General features: G+C 45.5%; 1 protein-coding gene across 2 annotated transcripts in view; it reads right to left on the bottom strand.

Annotated features, from left to right (window-relative positions):
* Positions 1–13374, bottom strand: part of SLC25A39 (solute carrier family 25 member 39) — a 39157-nt gene extending 25783 nt beyond the window's left edge. The window contains exons 1-5 of one of the 2 annotated variants that reach the window (XM_089674509.1): positions 13226–13374; positions 4871–4944; positions 4449–4594; positions 4301–4360; positions 43–93 (exon numbers count right to left, since the gene is read on the bottom strand). In XM_089674509.1, coding sequence (XP_089530635.1) covers positions 43–93; positions 4301–4360; positions 4449–4554 — 217 coding nt within the window. In that variant the 5' untranslated portion in view covers positions 4555–4594; positions 4871–4944; positions 13226–13374. The remainder of the gene's footprint in view (positions 1–42; positions 94–4300; positions 4361–4448; positions 4595–4870; positions 4945–13225) is intronic. The other variant, XM_089674510.1, reaches the window with a different exon arrangement.
* Between the last annotated feature and the right edge of the window lie 656 nt (positions 13375–14030).

The following is a 14030-nucleotide window of genomic DNA, read 5'->3' as shown; positions in this document are numbered from 1 at the left end:
TTTTTATACTAGGAAAAAGTGAGCGGGCCAACCTGTACTCACATTTAGGGTGGCGCAAAGGGGGTGCCCAGGGAAGAGACTTTACAGACATTACTGCAACACAAGAGGGAAAAATTGGGAAAAAGAACAAAAAATATGAGAGCAATCTATGCAATATATGTATAATAACACACAGATACATATATAGGCATTAATGTCAGAAGCGATGATGTTAAAGCTGAAAGTGTAAGTGCGTTTCATGAAGACGTAGCGGCTAAAGGGTGGTTATCCAATAAAAAAAGCGCAAACAGTGTAGATGATGTGCAAAAGGCACTAGCAACCAGACACCTGTAGTCAGTCCGGCTAAACACGACTTCTGATTGGCTGTCACAGTTAGTGAACCTTTCACTTAGCCTGTCCCCTCTATTGTAGACACTCACCGTCTCCAATGCCCCATTCACAAGCCAGAGCGCTGTAAAGTTCCAGGTACTTCCTGGTATGGGGGGGGGGTCATGTGACCCTCTCCCCTTCCTTCAATGACCTGTTGTTGGCAACTCTGCAGCTAGTCAATAGGCCTGAGCTGTGCCAGGTTGGGGTAGGGTGGAGCACTCTTAACCTTTGATGCTGAGCTCACTACTCTGATGGGTGAACAGGACAGCAGAGGAGGAATGTAATCAGTGGAAGAAGAGGTGGGCCATCATGCCTGACCCCTGGTTCACATATATGCGGCAGTGCGGACCGCATTGTGCGCAGGAACGAGAGCCCATTCATTTGAATGGACTCCCGTGCTCCGTGACACGCAGGGAAGTCGTCCCTGCACTGCTGAAAATGCAGCCCGCACGGGAACCTCAGTTCCCAGTACGGTTGCGTTTTCTAGTGCGGGCATTAGAAATAATGGCACCTGCTCGCGGGTCCGCATTCCTCTCTGAGGGTGGTGCGGCTGCATGGATTTTCACGCAGATCCGCAGAGGCACCACCCGCACAGATGTGAACCAAGCCTTAAAGCGGAGTTCCAGATGTTTTTGTATTTATTAAGCCCTGGTTCACACTGATGCGGTGTGGAATTCGCAGTGTTTTCAGTGCAAATTCCGCACCGCATCAGAATCGCACCCCGTTCATGCGAACCGCTGCGGGTGTGTATCTTAACACCCCGAAAGCGGTCCGGAAAACGCGGTGCGATGTGCAGAATAGGATCACATAGGCGTGAATACCCATGAGATACGATTCTAGTTCGGACCCAAAAAAGGGATCCAAAATGTATGGATCCAATTGCACCGCACACAAATCGCGTGTGATTCGCACAGGAATGTGGTGCGGTTCCTGTGCGAAGCCCATGTGAAATACCGCACCGCATATATGTGAACCCGGGCTTAAAGTCAAAAACTGTAGCTGCTGGTTTTAAAAAACACACACTCACTTGTCCCAGGGTTCAGCGATGTGCTCACCAGGCTGTGACAGCTTCCGACTTCACAGCTGGGTGCCCACTGCGCATGCGCATCCTGATTGGTCCGGCAGTCTTCTGTGATCTGTGAAGGTTCCCAGGAGATTGCTGGAGGAAGGAGGGGGCCAGGAACTGTGGGATCTGTGAAGGTCCCCAGGAGATTGCTGGAGGAAGGAGGGGGGAGGAACTGTGGGCACCAGGCTGTGACACCTTGCGACTTCACAGCCGGGTGCCCACTGAGCATCCTGTTTGGTCCGGCAGTCTTCTGTGATCTGTAAAGGTTCCCAGGAGATTGTTGGAGGAAGGAGGGAGCCAGGAATTGTGGGATCTGTGAAGGTCCCCAGGAGATTGCTGGAGGAAGGAGGGGGCCAGGAACTGTGGGATCTGTGAAGGTTCCCAGGAGATTGCTGGAGGAAGGAGGGGGCCAGGAACTGTGGGATCTGTGAAGGTCCCCAGGAGATTGTGGGAGGAAGGAGGGGGGAGGAACTGTGGGCACCAGGCTATGACAGCTTGCGACTTCACCGCCGGGTGCCCACTGAGCATCCTGATTGGTCCGGCAGTCTTCTGCGATCTGTGAAGGTTCCCAGGAGATTGTGGGAGGAAGGAGGGGGCCAGGAACTGTGGGATCTGTGAAGGTTCCCAGGAGATTGCGGGAGGAAGGAGGGGGCCAGAAACTGTGGGATCTGTGAAGGTCCCCAGGAGATTGCGGGAGGAAGGAGGGGGCCAGGAACTGTGGGATCTGTGAAGGTCCCCAGGAGATTGCGGGAGTAAGGAAGGGGCCAGGAACTGTGGGATCTGTGAAGGTTCCCAGGAGATTGCGGGAGGAAGGAGGGGGCCAGGAACTGTGGGATCTGTGAAGGTCCCCAGGAGATTGCGGGAGGAAGGAGGGGGCCAGGAACTGTGGGATCTGTGAAGCTTCCCAGGAGATTGCTGGAGGAAGGAGGGGGCCAGGAACTGTGGGACCTGTGAAGGTCCCCAGGAGATTGCGGGAGGAAGGAGGGGGCCAGGAACTGTGGCATCTGTGAAGGTCCCCAGGAGATTGCAGAAGGAAGGAGGGAGGGAGGAACTGTGGGCACCAGGCTGTGACAGCTTGTGACTTCACAGCCAGGTGCCCACTGCGCATGCGCATCCTGATTGGTCCAGCAGTCTTCTGGGATCTGTGAAGGTTCCCAGGAGATTGCGGAAGAGGGAGGGGGTACCTGTCAAAAGCAGGTATCCGCTCCCCCCCAAAAGCTGCCAAATATGGCAGTGGAGGGGGGGGAAGATGGAGGAAAACAAGCGGAGCTTCGACTTTTGGGTGGAACTCAGTTTTAAATAGGAAAAGTGATAGGTTCACTTGAAAACAACTGTTCATAAAAATATTCTAGACTACAGATAAAGCATATGATTGCACATCATTCTATATATACAACATATAACCAGTACAAGAAATATAGATAACAAATTATAAATGTTATACAAGTCTATGCGGTTTGCATTTGATCCGTTTCTGCAGTGCTTTTTGCAACTTTTTTGATGCGCTTCGTGTTTTTTTTTTCTTCTTGTTGCTAGGCAGATTAAAACGCAAAATGCATTGTTTTTGCACCTGCATTTTTGATGCGTTAAATTTTTTTCTTCTTGCTAGGCAGATTCAAAACGCGGCAAAAGTGCACTGCATGCTTTTCTGCAGTGTCTCCACTGACGTCTATGAACCAAAAACGCAACTTTTTTGCAGTTAAAAAAAGTCCCTGACCCTTTACAAAAACCGCACCGGGTGAAAACGCGGAGATGTGAACGTGTCCCATAGCAAACCATGCTGAATGGACTGTACTGCGTTTCTGCAAAACTCTGCGGAAAACGCTTAGGTGTGAACCTACGGTAAAGGCTGTACACCCAAAAATATGCTCCCCAACAGTTTGTCCTGGGACTTTTAAGGCAACTCAAAACAAATAATATAAACACGTAAATCATTTTATTACAAAACTGCGGTGAAACATCATAATTTGAAACAGAACAGAAAATGTTAAAATCATACATCAAAGAAAATAGCGGAAAAAAAAAAAAGCCTGTAGACTTGCTGTCGGCTGAGAATTGATATTCCCCCTCTCCTGTGAGCCAGAAGAAAGCGAAGGGCGAGTAAGCTTTGGCTGAAAAGACCCGAATGGAAACGCTGCAGAAAAGCATGTGGTGTGTTTTTGATGCATTTTGCATTTTAAATCTGCCTAGCAACAAGAAAAAGAAAAATGCATAAAAAAATGCAGGTGCAAAAACACAACTTAGAAACAGGTCAAACGCAAACTGCATAGGTGTGAATCCCACTCATGGCACCACCTGCCTGCATGTTCTCTCTGTGCCTGCGTGGGTTTCCTCTGGGTACTCCAGTTTCCTCCCACACTCCAAAGACATGCTGGTAGGTTAATTGGCTCCTGTCTAAATTGGCCCTAGTATGTATATGTATGAATGTGAGTTAGGGACCTTAGATTGTACGCCCCTTGAGAGTTTGGGACTGATGTGAATAGGGGCAGACTGACAATTTGGAAACTCTGGCAGTGCCCGAGGGCCCGGGGTCAGTAGGAGGCCCCATGAGATGCCCCTGGTACCTTTTTCATAGACTTTTTTGAGTTTGGGCGAGGACACAGGCGCCCCATGATCCCCTATTGCCCGGGGGCCCCATGAGTTGTCAGTCCACCCCTGGATGTGAATGTACAATATATATGTAAAGCGCTGCGTAAATTTATGGTGCTATATAAGTACCTGAAATAAATACAAATAAATAAAATCTAATAAATAAATTAAAAAAATAAAATTGACCTCGGAATGAACGCGGCAAGCTACAGACGATCAGCCAATAAACAGAGGGTTAGCAAAGAAGCAGAGGAGACCCTTCTAGCAATAGGTTACCTTTGGAGAACGGCTTCTTCTGGGACTGCAGCCTGATCTTCACAACATCCAGGGGGGTCACTGGGAATGAACAGATGAAGTGAGACGCAGCGACTTACGAGTACCCCCCCATTACCACTGCCTCCAGGGTATTGGCCACTTCTCATACCGAATAGTGAGGTGAGGAGAGCTCCGGTCCCTGATGCCAGGATTTGCTGCAGTGGCGTGATGTCGCACCGCGAGGTGCCGCTTTCCTTAACCGCCATCCCTGCCATGATGGATGAAAACTGTGGGGGAGAGGAATCTGAGGGGGTGCTGAGGAACACGGGGACATCGGGAAATAAAAAAAAAAAATAAGAGGGGAAAAAACAGATGGTAAGAAGTGGAAAATGAGAAGCAAGAAAAAAAAAAGTAAACCGCATTAGACACTTAAGTTACCAAACACTTCATACCCCCTCCTCCCATCCTTATCAGTCTCCACCCTGAGCCAGGCGTGACCGCCATTACAAGGCGCTGATAACGCGGCTGAACTGGCAATCTATTACACAGGATAAGCAGCAGAGCAATGCAACATGACGGCTCACTTCTTACCTGGGGCCTGATGGGAGGCTCACAGTCTCCCCCTGATGGATGATAAATGACAGTACGCCTCATTCCAGGAGTGACTGCAGAGACAAACAAAGAGCCATGCATGTTAGGGGTTATGTAAAATCAAGAGCAGATGTTATACAAAGTATTCACCTGTGCAGACAAGCTGCTGTCAAAGTGTACCAAATACGCACAACTGAACACATTATACACAGCCAAATACTTTCCAATGACCGAGCCCTAAACAATGAAAAAAAACAACTGCAGTCGGCATATGTAATAAATAATAGAAAAAAAAAATATATAAAATCATCACCAGCAACCTTGTATACACAGGAGCTACAAAGTCGTATTATTATTTCACAGATGCGTCTTTTGCCGGCCATACATGGGTCCAAATTCCACTGATTTGTCCTCCAAAAATCGGACCTTAGGCCCCATGTAAACGGGACACTTCTGAACGATGGAAACTGACTGCTGGAAAATGTAGGTTAAAAAAACGTCTGTTTAGCCGCGTTTGCGTTTAGAAGCCTTTTTAACCGCCTCCCGCCCGCCATATAGTCCAATGACGGGCGCAAGGTGGTTCTCTCGTTCTGGAAGGACATCATATGATGTCCTCCCATTCTCACCGCGCATGCGCGGCTCCGGGGGCGCGCAGTGCGGCGATCGGTGGTGCGCTGTGTCCATCAGACACAGCGGATCACCGATCCACGGAAAGAGCCGAAGATGTCGGCTCGGTCGTGTGATCAGCTGTGTCCAATCACAGCTGATCACATGTAAACAGGGAAATGCTGGTTATCGGTATTTCTCTCCTCACGAGCTGTCACGCTGACAGAGGAGAGGAGAGCCGGTAATCGGCATTCCTCGGAGACATGTACACTGATCATCAGAGCACTGATGATCAGTGTGCCCTGATGATCAGTGTAGCCCCAGAAGTGCCACCCGTCAGTGTCCACCAGTGCCAGCTGTCAGTGCTCATCCATGCCACCTGCCAGTGCCCATCAGTGCCACAATGCCACATATCAGTGCCTACCGGTGCACATCAATGCCACATATCAGTGCCTACCGGTGCACATCAATGCCACATATCAGTGCCTACCGGTGCACATCAATGCCACATATCATTGCTCATCTGAGCTGCCTTTCAGTGTCACCCATCAGTGCTGCCAATCAGTGCCGCCTATCAGTGCCAGGCAGTGCCGCCTATCAGTGCCATATATGAGTGCTGCCTTTCAGTGCCCATCAGTGATGCCTGTCAATGCCCATCAGTGCCACCTACCAGTACCTCCTCATCAGTGCCCATCAGTGCCCATCACTGCAGCCTCATTAGCGCACATCAGTGAAGGAGAAAAATCACTTATTTACAAAATTTTATAACAAAAACTAAGAAAAAAATTTTTTTTCAAAATTTTCAGTGGTTTTTGGTTTAAGAAAAAATAAAAATCCCCGAGGTGATTAAATACCACCAAAATAAAGCTCTGTCACAAAAAAATGATAAAAATGTCATATGGGTACAGTGTTGCATGACCGCGCAATTGTCATTCAAAGTGCGACGGCGCTGAAAGCTGGAAATTGGCTTGGGCAGGAAGGGGGTTTAAGTGCCCGGTAGGCAAGGGGTTAATGATAACCTCAGGAGACCTTACAAAATGCCCAAAATGCTCTGAAAACCAGTAGAAAAATTAACTATTTCAGAGAGAAACAGAGAGAGCAGAAGCAGAGAGAGCAGTATGTGTTGAGATGACCTGTCTTTTCTGGTTGTAGTCACTATGGATCCCATCATGAGCATAATGCGGCACGTTCTACCATTTTTTCCTTCACGCAAAACCTGCAACTGACTGCGCTGGTGTACCGGGTCCATTTGTATACATGGAAAACACTTTGCACGCATTTCTGATGAGGATAAAAGGCTCTGGACAACATCTGGATATGGAACAGTTAAAAAACGCTTCTAAACGTGGTTAGCCGCGTTTACACGCGTATGAAACGCTGATAAAATCTACTTCTGAACGCAAGTTTGGTCCGTTAAAAAAACGACTAAACTCAACTGCCTGTAAGCGAAGATGTGTACATGGACACATAGGAAAACATGTGGAGAGTTCAGGGGCTGCTGAAAAAAAAAACGCTTCTAAACGCAAACGCTTATAAACGCGGTTAGCCGCATTTACAAGCCTTTGAAACGCTGATAAAATCTACTTCTGAACGCAAGTTTGGTGCCTACAAAAAAAAAAGACTGTAAACTCAACTGCCTGTAAACGACAATGTGTGTGAATGGACAAGGCCCATTGGCAGGAGAGTGGCTCGGGAGCAAGCCTGCTCAAGTGCCCCCACAGGAAGAAGCTTGCTATTGGGGATACCTGGCGGGGGGGGGGAGGAGCCAGGACTGCCAGCGGGGAACCCTGGAAGAAGAGGATCGAGGCTGCTCTGTGCAAAACCACCACACAACGCAGGTAACTATAACTGCGGGAAGACAGTGCTGGACCCCTGACACTGATAAGTACCAGATTTATAAAAGCCAGCAGGTACAGTATTTGTAGCTGCTAACTTTTAAAAAAAGAAAAAACAAAACTGAAGTTCCTCTTTACGGTGGGTGGTTGGAAGGTGGTAAAACTGCAGCTCAGCCAACTATTTTTGCTGCCATCAGTATAAATGAGGCCTTAGAAATGACTTTGGCCACATTTGACATTACAAAAAAAGCACACAGACAGGAAAGGGGAAAGGATGGACAGCACCAAAAAGCAAAGATAAAGCGCTGAGCAAACTGTTGGCGCTATTTAAATCCTCTATAATAATAATAAAAAATAATAATAAGTAAATAAATAGAAATAAATAAAAAGTGTAAATAAATAGAAATAAATAAAAAGTGTAAATAGAAATAAATAAAAAGTGTAAATAGAAATAAATAAAAAGTGTAAATAAATAGAAATAAATAAAAAGTGTAAATAGAAATAAATAAAAAGTGTAAATAGAAATAAATAAAAAGTGTAAATAGAAATAAATAAAAAGTGTGAATAAATAGAAATAAATAAAAAGTGTAAATAAACAGAAATAAATAAAAAGTGTAAATAAATAGAAATAAATAAAAAGTGTGAATAAATAGAAATAAAAAGTGTGAATAAATAAAGTGTGTGAAAGAAGTAACCCAAACCAGTCTAAGGAATAGATTTCCTTCCCTTGCCTGAGTAAGCATCAAAACAAACCACTGTCTGCAGGGCCCCGAGGGCCCCATAGGACAGGTCAGATGGTTGCATGTGGCCCCAAGGGAAGCAGAGCTCTAAGACACATTACAGAACATGTATTAGCACCTCAAGGTAAGTAACTCCAGATAATCAGAATCCAGATAAAACGTCTTTGTCCTGTAGACACTAAAACACTGCAGACTCAGAAGTTATAAAAAAAGTCCAAGAACGTTACATACCGGATATTAAAACCACCAAAGTACAAACATCACCAGAATAAACACAGCACAGTATACAGGATATTAGGGCTCCACGCAGGATGTCAGCCAGACACTTGTCCTCTCAGAAACAACAACCTGCTGACGTGCTACAGAAAACCGAAAATAATCACAACTAAAATAAAAAAAAAATTCAGAACTAAAACAGCCTAAAAAAAAAAAATCTGAAGTAAAACAACCTGATAAAAAATTAGAACTAAAACAACCTGATAAAAAATTAGAACTAAAACAACCTGAAAAAAAAATCAGAATTAAAACAACCTGAAAAAAAAATCAAAACTAAAATTACCTGAAAAAAAAAAAAAAAACAGAACTAAAACAACCTGAAAAAAAAATCAGAAGTAAAACAGCCTAAAAAAAAATCAAAACTAAAACAACCTGAAAAGAATCAGAACTAAAAACAACCTGAAAAAAAAATCATACGTTAAAAAAACCTGATAAGAAAAAAGTCAGAACTAAAACAACCTGATAAAAAAAGCAGAACTAATGCAGGCCATACATGGGTCGAATTCCGAACAATTTTTCGTCCGAAAACGTTGTTCAATCAGTAATCTGATGGTGCCATCAATAATTTCGAAAATCGGCCGACCAAGTCATAACGTTCACCCCATATAACAGGCGAAGCTTCAGGTCACAGCTCATACGCATATTGTTTTCGGAAAAATCTTCGTACAATTTGACCATCATCGAGTCGAAATTCGGTTGTATTTCATACATTTTCCAACATGCCCGATCACCGAAAAGGGAAGGAACCATGAAAATCGGCCGGTGCCACTGACCCACTAACAGAGCGAAAATCGTCCGATTATTCTTAGGTCCGATTTATGGATGAAAAATTCAGCTGAATTTCAACCCATGTATAGCCGGCCTAAAACAACCTGAAAAATAAATCAGAACCAAAACAACCTGAAAAAAAAAAATCAGAACTAAAACAACCTGAAAAAAAAAAATCAGAACCAAAACCTGAAAAAAAAAAAAAATCAGAACCAAAACAACCTGAAAAAAAATCAGTACCAAAACAACCTGAAAAAAAATCAGAGCTAAAACAACCAAAAAAAAAATAAAAATCAAAATAATTGAAAGAAATTACAACTAAAAACAACCTGAAAAAAAAAAAAAAAAAAAAAAAAAAAGAACTAAAACAAATCGGAAAAATCTGAACTAAACCAATGTCTATCAAATTTTTTTGAAGCACAGCCTCCCTCTAAAATCTCCTTGACCTCTGCACAGCTGCTACACATACCCCCCATCCATGTGCAATGTGTTCCATACAAACCCTTCCCTCTTCAATGTCCTAAAATAACTTTCCTATTATTATTTACTGAAATCCTCAAGTGGTACGATGGGATGTACATGTCCCCCTGGAACCCCTCACATGTACCCCACTAATTCAGAGCCTGTCATGTACACAGATACCAAATCTCCGGATTACACACATCACAGATCATAACCATTTCCTCCACATACAACACGTGTGCTACAATGTGCTCAACTCACAGAGACAGGAAAACACCCACCCAGGGAGCAGAGATAACACCCCCCATCATACAATCATACAGACAACTGACACCCCATAACACTTTGTAATTACACAGCCACCTCTACTACATACATGATCACAGGATCATACGAATATACCGAGATGATTACATTATACAGGAATGGTATAATGTCACACATTGGTGTGCGCTATGAAGGGGGCAGTGCTGGACACTGGAATGACAACACACTTGTCTTTTTTATCACAAAATGTCATTTCATTCATCTCTATGCACCACGGGAGGTGCAGTCCACGGGAGGTGCAGTCCACGGGAGGTGCAGTCCACGGGAGGTGCAGTCCACGGGAGGTGCAGAGCATCGCAACAAGCTGTTCAATGTACACTACTGCAGAGCAATGGGGGACTCCGGAGAATGACATCAGCTGTGCCCAGATCATGGAAGTGATACCAGATGACATCTCATGGAGATAGAGTCAGACAACGAGAAACTCACACATGGGAAAACTATTAGGTATCACTGTTCTCCAACTGTCCTTTCTTTTCTCCCTCTCTGCAACTGTCATTTTTTTCTCCCTCTCACCTTCTTTCTCCAACTGTCATTTTTTTTATCCTTCTCTCTCCACCTGTCCTTTCTTTCCCCCCTCTCTCTTCCTTTCTCCACCTGTCCTTTCTTTTCTCCCTCTCTCTTCCTTTCTCCACCTGTCCTTTCTTTTCTCCCTCTCTCTTCCTTTCTCCACCTGTCCTTTCTTTCCCCCCTCTCTCTTCCTTTCTCCACCTGTCCTTTCTTTCCCCCCTCTCTCTTCCTTTCTCCACCTGTCCTTTCTTTCCCCCCTCTCTCTTCCTTTCTCCACCTGTCCTTTCTTTCCCCCCTCTCTCTTCCTTTCTCCACCTGTCCTTTCTTTCCCCCCTCTCTCTTCCTTTCTCCACCTGTCCTTTCTTTCCCCCTCTCTCTTCCTTTCTCCACCTGTCCTTTCTTTCCCCCCTCTCTCTTCCTTTCTCCACCTGTCCTTTCTTTCCCCCCTCTCTCTTCCTTTCTCCACCTGTCCTTTCTTTTCTCCCTCTCTCTTCCTTTCTCCACCTGTCCTTTCTTTTCTCCCTCTCTCTTCCTTTCTCCACCTGTCCTTTCTTTTCTCCCTCTCTCTTCCTTTCTCCACCTGTTCTTTCTTTTCTCCCTCTCTCTTCCTTTCTCCACCTGTCCTTTCTTTTCTCCCTCTCCCTCTCTCTCCCCCACCTGTCCTTTCTTTTCTCCTCTCCCTCTCTCTCCCCACCTGTCCTTTCTTTTCTCCCTCTCTCTCCCCACCTGTCCTTTCTTTTCTCCCTCTCCCCTTCTCCCTCCACCAGTCCTTTCTTTTCTCCCTCTCTCCTTCTCTCTCCACCTGTCCTTTCTTTTCTCCCTCCCTCCACCTGTCCTTTCTTTCTCCTTCTCCCTCCAACTGTCGTTTTTCTCCCTCCACCTTTCCTCTCTTTTCTCCCTCCCTCCACCTTTCCTCTCTTTTCTCCCTCCCTCCACCTTTCCTCTCTTTCCTCCCTCCCTCCACCTTTCCTCTCTTTCCTCCCTCCACCTTTCCTCTCTTTCCTCCCTCCACCTTTCCTCTCTTTCCTCCCTCCACCTTTCCTTTCTCCCTCCACCTTTCCTCTCTTTCCTCCCTCCACCTTTCCTTTCTCCCTCCACCTTTCCTCTCTTTCCTCCCTCCACCTTTCCTCTCTTTCCTCCCTCCACCTTTCCTCTCTTTCCTCCCTCCACCTTTCCTCTCTTTCCTCCCTCCACCTTTCCTTTCTCCCTCCACCTTTCCTTTCTCCCTCCACCTTTCCTTTCTCCCTCCACCTTTCCTTTCTCCCTCCACCTTTCCTTTCTCCCTCCACCTTTCCTTTCTCCCTCCACCTTTCCTTTCTCCCTCTCCCTTTCCTCTCTTTCCTCCCTCTCCCTCTCCCTTTCCTTTCTCTCCCTCTCCCTTTCCTTTCTCCCTCTCCCTTTCCTTTCTCCCTCTCCCTCTCCTTTCTCCCTCTCCCTCTCCCTTTCCTTTCTCCCTCTCCCTTTCCTTTCTCCCTCTCCCTCTCCCTTTCCTTTCTCCCTCTCCCTTTCCTTTCTCCCTCTCCCTCTCCCTTTCCTTTCTCCCTCTCCCTTTCCTTTCTCCCTCTCCCTTTCCTTTCTCCCTCTCCCTTTCCTTTCTCCCTCTCCCTTTCCTTTCTCCCTCTCCCTTTCCTTTCTCCCTCTCCCTTCTCCCTCTCTCCTTCTCCCTCCAACTGTCGTTTCTTTTCTCCCTCTCTCCTTCTCCCCCCAACTGTCGTTTCTTTTCTCCCTCTAACTGTCGTTTCTTTTCTCCCTCTCCCTCCAACTGTCGTTTCTTTTCTCCCTCTCTCCTCCCTCCAACTGTTGTTTCTTTTCTCCCTCTCTCCAACTGTTGTTTCTTTTCTCCCTCTCTCCTTTTTCCACCTGTTGTTTCTTTTCTCCCTCTCTCCTTTTCTAGCTCACATTCTCTCACTGTCATTATTTTGTTGTCTGTCTTTCTTTCTCTAACTGTCATTCTTTTCCTCATTACACACACATATACATATATAATTTTTCCCTCACACATGGTCACCTGATGCCAGATCAGAGCTCCCACTAGCAGTACACATCAGATCACACTGACGATCGGACACATTGTACACAAACACATAAACATCTTCAATATTAGAAGTCAGCGATCCGCACAGCGGGGCTCATCTACAATCCAGAGTCCATACACCACAACGCAGAACGCCGGATATCTGTCCGCTACCAGTCCCGGCACACCATGAATCAGCCTGCACCCCCCCCCCCAAAAGGGGGATTGTGTGTGTGTATATATATATATATATATATATATAAAAATAAATAAATAAAATGAGCAGAGCCCTTTGAGGAGGGTGCAGTAACCAAGGTCAGTGCCTGCCCCCCCCACTACAGAATGGTCACATATAACACACAAACATCTATATATACAGTATATACACACACATCTATATAATATATATATATATATATACACATACACACCTATATACTATTTTATATATATATATATATATATTTATATATATTACATACATATACACACACATCTATATATACACACACACACACATCTATATACACTATATATACACACACATCTATATAATATATATATATACACACACACACATACATACACCTATATACTATTTTATATATATATATATATATATTACATACATATATACACACCTATATACACATACACTATACATATATACACACATCTATATATACACACACATGAATCTTCTAGATCTCTATGCAGTGATGTCCTATTAGGTGTCCTCCCTCCATACAGAATGAAGTCCTGCAGTCAGTCAATGTCCTGTCCACATACAGCCCCCCACATCCCGGTGTTTCCTCACCCCTGTCCCCCGCCCCGTTGGGGTAGCAGGAGCCGTGCCCGCGGACACCGCATCCCGACACTCCGCCACCTTCGCCGGGCCAAACCGGTCTGAGATCACAACAACATGTCACTCATCTTCAAACCCCGCCTCCTCCCTGGGTGAGGCCCGCCCCCTCCTCTCCCGGCGTGCACCGGGGTAGAGGCAGTTGAGGGGAGCCGGCGTTCACCTCTCACCCAGATCTTGCCAGTTGTATAATGTGTGGCTGGGTGCCAATGGCGGCCTCTTCCTGCCTCACACATCACTGGCTGTGCACACATGTCGTTACTAGAGCTGAAATAGAAGTAATACACAACTTCATCCATGTCATACAATTATAAGAGGAGCTGTATACATGATACATACATGATACATACATATAGAGGGCGGCCACCTCATCCCTCTACTCCCAAACATATTAATGACAGGTTCTGGGGCAAATTTACTGCAGAAAAGACACTGAGTTTAATTACCGCCTTAACCCCTTCAATCCCGGGCACTTCTACCCACTCCCTGCCCCGGCCAATTTTCAGCTGTTGCAATTTGAATGACAATTGCGCGGTCATGCAACGTGTACCCATGTGACATTTTTATTAGTTTTTTCACACAAATAGAGCTTTCTTTTGGTGGTATGTACTCGCCGCTGGGGGTTTATTTTTTGCGCTATAAGCAAAAAAAGAAAAAAAGTTTTTCTTTGTTTCTATTATAAAATTTTGCAAACAGGTAATTTTTCTCCTTCACTGATGTGTGTTGATGAGGCTGCACTGATAGGCAGCACTGATGGGCA

The sequence above is a fragment of the Staurois parvus genome, unplaced genomic scaffold (assembly GCF_062004578.1).
Source record: "Staurois parvus isolate SC_StPar_1 unplaced genomic scaffold, SC_StPar_1.0 ptg000151l, whole genome shotgun sequence".
NCBI lineage: Eukaryota > Metazoa > Chordata > Amphibia > Anura > Ranidae > Staurois > Staurois parvus.
Note: the sequence above shows the minus strand (reverse complement) of the source record. Positions and strands in the feature narration are given on the sequence as shown.